This window comes from Diadema antillarum, unplaced genomic scaffold (genome assembly GCF_040938485.1).
Source record: "Diadema antillarum isolate AM-2024a unplaced genomic scaffold, OU_Dant_1.0 seq00000201_RagTag, whole genome shotgun sequence".
In the NCBI taxonomy this organism is placed as follows: domain Eukaryota; kingdom Metazoa; phylum Echinodermata; class Echinoidea; order Diadematoida; family Diadematidae; genus Diadema; species Diadema antillarum.
Window position 1 is genome coordinate 430,265 of NW_027271261.1, and position 7,408 is coordinate 437,672.

Consider the following 7,408-nt stretch of genomic DNA (forward strand, 5'->3'; position numbering starts at 1 on the left):
TTTTACACAAGGCCTGGGCATAGAATGAATTCACGACATGTGTGAATGTCCCCCTTTTCTCGGATAACCATAGAACTACTTGTACTAGAGATAGCTCCATATAACTAGATAAACCAAAGCAGCGCATAGTATAAAAAAACTCTATCCTTGTGTTATGCAGATAGAGGCTACACGGCCATGTTCTCTGAGGTTCCCATGCACTTCCCTGCATGGCTCATCTAGCGCAAACGTCAACCGGTCCGGCAGCTGGTACGGCAGTTTGACCAGGGATGTACTATCTTGTAAGTAGGGCCTACCCTATATACTGCCGAAAAAGGAAAGATTAACTCTAAAGGCAAACAACAACAACAACAACAACAACAACCCCCCCCCCCCCCGAAAAAAAAAAAAAAGGTTGTATCATGTAACACTAATCATTTTGAGTCTCGTATATCATAAAACAAAACAAGGAGACAACAACAACCCGAAACCAGGCGCAAGTCAGTGGGGGAAACCCCGTGGGGCTATAAATACCATTCTCGCATCGTAATGGACTGGTTTGGGATTTTGCTCGCGCAGCACAGCGTTATATAAGAACCGACGTCTGTGAGACATTTGCCATCATTTCAAAGCGTTGTTCTGTGGCTGGTACGTAGAGAGCGGGTTTCTCTCATTTCGCAGGGTAAACGGAAGCGCCATATCTTTCCCCTTTCACCTTCCCTCTGGAAATAATTTCACATTTGTTTTGGTTTTTCACGCAAGGGATCCGCCCAAGCACAGCAGCCAAACATGGATCACTGTGGCAAGCCAGATATTACAGTGGGTAAAGTAAGCGACGAGAGTTATACGTGTACATGTCACAACGGCAGAAAGCTAGAGCAGGCCCCCGGACCTCGACCGTGCAGAGCTTCGGAGCCTGTCGACCATCTCAGCTCGGACTCGGACGAGGTAATTATAATGTATACAGCCGAACTAACAATGTACTCCCACTTCCTTTTCCCATAACACTGTCCACGACCCCTTCGAATGGAACAAACCTAAACAATAATGTTATTATTTTTTTTTGTCATATTAAAAGACAAAGGCCCTAACACTTGGTGCATTTCATTTCTTAGTATTTTCCTTGATCACATTTATTTTCTTGATTTTGGGTACTTACGTATAAATCAAATGACTATTTGCAATTGCATTGGAAGTAAAATAAATGAAATGAAATGAAACAATACTAACATTTGGGGTGAAAGAGTACAATCTCATTTTTGTAATCCGGCATATGAATAATTATGTTTGTTTGTTTTATGTTCGTAATGATTTTATCATGTTGGGTATTCATTTCAAACTGTGCGGTTGCACGTGGCATGCACAAGAAAAAGATAATGATGGAATCATCAATCACAGCTAGTAGAGATAAGTAAGATAAGTTAAAGGTATGAATGTGTGAGTGATATTATTCTAAAATATGCTTGAAATATGCCACCGTTTTCACAGAATAGCGACCATGCGTTATACGACAGTGACACTCCCCTTCCACTCGAGACCCGGTTGCGAGTAGCGAATCACCAAATTCAGCGACTGCGAAGCGAGAAGAGCAACATTCGGCAGCAACTGAAGGAGGTCACCAAAATGAACACACGGTGGCAAAAGTACGACAAGGAGAGGGACGCCGTGGTCGACGACCTCACGGCGCAGCTTCAGCAATCCCGGGAGAAGGTTGACGAACTGGAGGCGAGGCTTTCGGAGCAGCGAGATCAGACGGAGGAGCTGGAGCTGCGGTGGACAGACGCCAGGGTTCGGGCGGCGGAGCGGCAGGCTGAGCTGGAGCGGTGTCAGCAGAAGATACAGGCGTTGGAGCTGAACCTGAGGCAGTCGGAAAAGAAGCGACACGAGGCGTCACATCGTCTTGATGCTGCCATGAGAGATCGAACGAAGCGGGAGGACGGCGGGCGACCCACCAAGGAGGCCACTAAGGACAGGGATCTTTACCAAATGAGCAAGCGCGTTGTGGACCTCAAGGAGAAAGCGAGCCAGCTGCAGGATCAGCTGGTAGCAACCAAGACCCAGATGACGGAGCAAGCCGACCTATACACTCAGCAGGTGAGAGACATTTTCATGATCAAAGCGGTGTTGTGTAGTTCTGCAGATTATTTATCTGTGAACAGTCCATGTAACGATCCTTACACATAACAAGGAAAAACATAATGACTTTTCTCAGCGCCTTCGCATGGATGATAGTTTATGGAAATTACTGAATCATAAAATGAAAATGATTGTAATATTATGTTCCCTTCTGTGCTTGGTATAGTTGTAGTCAACATTTTTGCATCTCAATGCAGTTATTAGTCTGTGGCATTTCTGATAACTGAGTTTTCTCTTTCCATTCCCCCACAGATTTCGATATGTCTGGAGGATTTCAAGCAAGAAAAGAAGGAGAAGGATCGCATCAAGAAAGAAAATGATGATCTTAAGAAGCAGCTCAAGAAATCAGAGGACTTTGCGAACTCACTCAAAGTTCAGGTAAATATTTAAGATCAGATCTCTTAACTGGTTCTGGAATCGGTTTTAAAAGTTGTAGAGGGTATAGAGGATTTTTGTGAAAGGAGATTATTTGATTTTTAATTTTCGATTTCGTTTATAACATTGATCACACATCTATTTACATATACGTTAAAGTGCATATCATTCTTGAATAATTATTGTGCGTGTTTCTTGATTACAGATCACACGATACCAAGAACAGCAGAGAAACAAGTCGTCCTCTCGTGTTCTCTCTACCCGCCATGTTCAAAACTACTATGCTGACATGTTTATGGAGGTAAGAGCAATGATGTGATGAAAACACTATGATAATGTGGATGCTTCTTTTAGAAAAGTGATAACAAAGGACAGTCTTTGGTTCGTAATAGTTCATGTTCTTGCGTGAATATAAAGTTACACATTCAACGATAATCATTCAAAACATTTCACGTGTCCTCCTCGTATATTAAATTGGTAATTTATACAGCGTCTTTGTTAACGCTCTTGGAATAAGTTTTGCTTTTTTGGTATATTAATTTGTATGAGTAGCCTTTTTTTTCACACGAGAACTCGTGTCATCAACATCGCTATCTCTTTTTAATTTCTTTGCAGCCCCTTGATGATTCGTGGGATGATGCCGGCTACACTCTACCGAGGGACGTCGTCCACGACGCCCCCAATGGATTCGACGAGACTGACCTGCCAGTGGCCACGCCCATGGGAACTTGTGGGGGTGCAATCAGGGACCCACCTCCCCAGTACGATGACCGCTCTATCATGGGTCAAGTGGTCTTCCCCAGGGTCAAGCGTGCTGGGGAAAGGCCATCCACAACCCCTCTCCCAACCAGCAATCTGGTCCTACATTGATTAATTGGGTCCGACTTCTTTCATTTTTAATCTGTATGTGAGATCCCTCCTGGTCTATATGCAACACTCAAGTATGATCTTTTATACAGTATGCCCTCTGAAGGTTTTTATAAATATATTTTTGATAACAGACATTCATCATCAAAGTATGAACATGTGCTATAAGGCAAGTACTAGCACGCGCGATATTTTGCAATCGAATACATCAGTACTCATACATGGCAAAAACTCTTCTACATTCAGTTGGTAGGTATAGGTCAAAGACATTCTTTGTGATTATACTCCAGTACTTTGAAATGTCAGTAAAATTTTGGCTTGTGTGTATGCTTGTATACTGAGCTTACGGATAGTACGTTCTTACCTCATTCAGTATTTTTTCCTTCATGAAAATGTTGGTTTTGAAATGATAATACGACTTTTCTGAAATTTTACGTAGCATGCTCTGTTAACAGTTTTCCGATTTGTCTGTTATCAAAGACATGTTTTAGACTAGTCTTCAGAAGTTAGCATCCCAACTGTTGATATTCAAAGAAATCTGAATCAGTACTATAAAAAACTCATCATTGTGTCGGCTAGTCCTTTTTATGTATTGTTAATGCTATTTCATATTTCTGTGTTTTGCGTGGGGAGCACATCAAAACTCCTAGCAAAAACAAAAACAAAAACGACCAAAGAAAGTTTATTGCCCATTTCTTGCCCGTTTCACTGAATTACTATGCAAAGAAGATCTGTTCATTTGCCTTCTATCAGGCCGTATGTCATGATTGATCGGTCATAACTCTATGTACTGATATACTGACTTGAGTAAATTTTTAAAGTCTTTGTAGATATGTTGATTCATAAGAAATTTTCTGCATGACCATTTCAAGAGAAAATTGTAGTTTGTGCACTCGCAGAGGTTTTGGTCATGGCGATTGAAACCGACGAAATAATAGATTTGCAAAGATGCCTCTATATATAGTTGTAGCTGCGTCTCAGTATACAGAACGCTTTCTACTCGCTGTATTACTTGGGCTTCTTTTAATTGCTTATCTTAGGCTGCAAGCGTAAGTGTGACATGAATTCTTTTTTTTTAAGACTTCGAACGTATTATATATAGCTTGAGTTGAATGATGTGCCCTGAATACTCATACATGATGGTACATTTAAGTTGTTAAATATGAAGAATACGAAACTATGCATCGCGAACTGCCTTCCGTTATAAAGTTTGATATAATATTGGAGCGCATTGCAATATTGTACCTGGTAACAATATTGTTACCAATATGTTTTGCTACCAGCAGAAATATTGGTTCTTGATTTCCACCATCAAGTAGCCAGAAGCTGTGTAGAATGTATTCAAAAGTTATGACGTTTTTGGTGAATGTTGGTTTCTTTGAACGGTCAAAATGAATGTTCATTGAAGTGTGTGCTAGCTTTTGTCAATCTTGTTCAAAAACCTGCCGAGGAAGCGAATGATGACTTGAAAGCCAGTCCATTTGGACATGATTTTTTTTTTATTGTTATCGTTTTAGAAGACCATCCGTTTTTGCTGGACAAAATAATTGGAAATGTTGGTTATCTCATTGCACACTGGTGTACTGTATACCGTAGCACTATTGGGAATCGACAGTATTTCGTAGACAACACCTTTAGTGATTAATATTTGTAATGGGGAATGTTATCTCATTGCACATTGGTGTACTGTATGCCGTAACACTTTATTAGGAATCGACAATATTTTGTAGACAACATCTTTAACGATTAAGTTTTGTACTGATGAGTAGGCTGAAATCAAAGTCTGCTATTCATTTTACTCCCGAGTCAATGTGTGCTGACACCTTGATCATTATAAAAGAGCAATTACCCTTTGTACTAACAATTATATACATAGAAATAGCGCAGTTATGAATTACTCTATGTATCTTACATTCCATTTATCAGCTGTAGGGATGATTATTTGTTGTTGTTTTTTATCTCTGCACCATATTTGGTTTGACAAGTTAAGTGAAAATCGGAATTCGATGCAACTACATGTAATCTGCTTGATTTATACAAAAGTTGAGAGATAGAGAGAGAAAGGGCAAGAGAGAGAGAGAGATGGAGGGAGGGAGAAAGAGTATACTTCACAATGCGTTTTGATGTGCGGAGCATTTATGATTAATTGTTTCGAAGCTGTTGAGCTATGACATTCTTTCAAAATGCATTCAAAACAAGATGAAATTTGTGAAAAACAAAACTGATATGTTTGATGTATGTATTCCTACTCTATATATTGCGTTCGTGTAAATAATGTTGTCTATTTATTGAAAAAAAAACCACCAAAAAGTATCTAAAAAAACAATAAAATGAGGTGAGGTCACCTTTACACAATAGCATACGAATACTTGTCTGGAAAGGCCTTCTCATGCATGATCACGTGAAAATTAATTATGATTAAGGATTTGGGGGAAATTAACAGAATATGCCATAGCCAAGATGGAAGTGAATCATATAGAAATGGCGGATATGGTAATCTAATATGACAGAGTATACCTAAGTTAAAAAAAAAGAAAGAAAGAAGGAATGGGAGAGCGAGAGCGAACAGGATGAAAGTTATTTGAGAAGATGACACACATGCTTGAATCCAATGTTGTCTCTGAAACAGAGGTAGCCGGATCCATTTCGATTCCAACGCACTGAAAGAGGATGTATCTATCAGACAATGTTTACGCTGCAAACCATGGAAAGAAAGTGACAATATCTCAGCTTTAATCGGCTCAAATTAGAATAAATTCTCATACTATAATAATAGTCATTAGGAAGTTATATAAAACCATGGAAAGAAAGTGACAATACCTCAGCTTTAATCGGCTCAAATTAGAACAAATTCTGACACTATAATGATAGCCATTAGGAAGTTATATAAAACCATAAAGAACGAACACAGGATATTTAATTTACTTCCATACTATATGCATAAAACACATTTGATTCTTCGACCCTTTGTATATTAGGCAAGGAGTAGAAACAATTTATCATCTTTGGTTAACTAAAGTCTTGGAATAGAAACGATATTGTCATGTTCGCTTCAACTTACTGATAGATCTATCAAAAGCCAGTCGGTAAATCATGTATAACGTCGTCAGCAATAGAATATCAGTTCTCCAGCAACCGTTTACAGCACAAAGAATGTAGCAGATCAAGATTGTATTTGAAGAAATGATATCCGAAAGAGGAAAAACCAGCCGGCAAATCATGACTGTATAACGTCATCAAATTAGCATTAGAATATCAGTACTCCCGCAACCGTTTACAGCAGAGAGAATGTACAGCAGATCAAGATATATTTGAAGAAAGGAAGATCATATTTAAAATATATGCTCACGCAATTCCCTTTTCCTTGAATTCAAGAAGTGGGAACAATATCACTTAGAGGAACTATGAAAGGAACATAGTTTATGATGGAGGCGCTTTTTGTCGTCCATGCTTGGTTACAAGATATGAAATGAAATTGTTCAAAACTGTTTACAGCTTACTCCGATGCTTCAAGGCTATAATTATATTTTACTTTTACTTGCGAGCTAGCCTGATATACACAATCGTGCATTTGTCAGTATGAAAATAAGCACAAACCGTATAACATTTATTCCCTCCGTGATTATATAAGATACCTGGCAAATGTTGAGGATTTTTATGGAGTATGTGTTCTTCTCCCCCTTCAATCGGATGGGTTATAATACGTTATTTGACACAACTCGCCACTTTGCGCACTCTAATCACAGGCAAGGGAAAGTTCTCATGAGGTATTTTCCCGGCAAAACACGGATATCTTTTTTTCCAGTTGGCCTACATAGTGCCTTTTCACCATGTTATTCAGACTAAATCTGCCTTGATTAGCTTGTAAAGGAAACAAATCGGCATAAAGTGTATAAACAGTCAGCGTAGCCTTATCATATCACAGGTTTCTATATATACTGTCTGTAGGATATCGTTTTCAGTATTTTGTCTACAGACATATAATTCGAATTTGTTTACAATAAGGAAATATGCAGCAAGACTGCGTGACGGCCTTATGTGCTCCAGAGCG

The 7,408-nt window shown here is 39.1% G+C and overlaps 1 protein-coding gene across 1 annotated transcript; it reads left to right on the plus strand.

Annotated features, from left to right (window-relative positions):
• The first annotated feature begins 618 nt into the window (after window positions 1-618).
• On the plus strand, window positions 619-6,750 carry LOC139728801 (uncharacterized). Its single transcript, XM_071639737.1, has 5 exons — window positions 619-927; window positions 1,468-2,073; window positions 2,368-2,493; window positions 2,696-2,791; window positions 3,106-6,750. The coding sequence occupies exons 1-5, from the start codon at window positions 769-771 to the stop codon at window positions 3,358-3,360; spliced, it is 1,242 nt and encodes a 413-aa protein (XP_071495838.1). The 5' UTR covers window positions 619-768; the 3' UTR covers window positions 3,361-6,750.
• Window positions 6,751-7,408: the final 658 nt, after the last annotated feature.

Bases quoted from the DNA above. Each gene is read 5' to 3' on its own strand.
- LOC139728801 (XM_071639737.1), top strand. From the start codon at position 769: ATGGATCACTGTGGCAAGCCAGATATTACAGTGGGTAAAGTAAGCGAC. The intron at 2,494-2,695 runs GTAAATATTTAA...TCTTGATTACAG, and splicing joins CGAACTCACTCAAAGTTCAG to ATCACACGATACCAAGAACA. The intron at 2,792-3,105 runs GTAAGAGCAATG...ATTTCTTTGCAG, and splicing joins ATGCTGACATGTTTATGGAG to CCCCTTGATGATTCGTGGGA.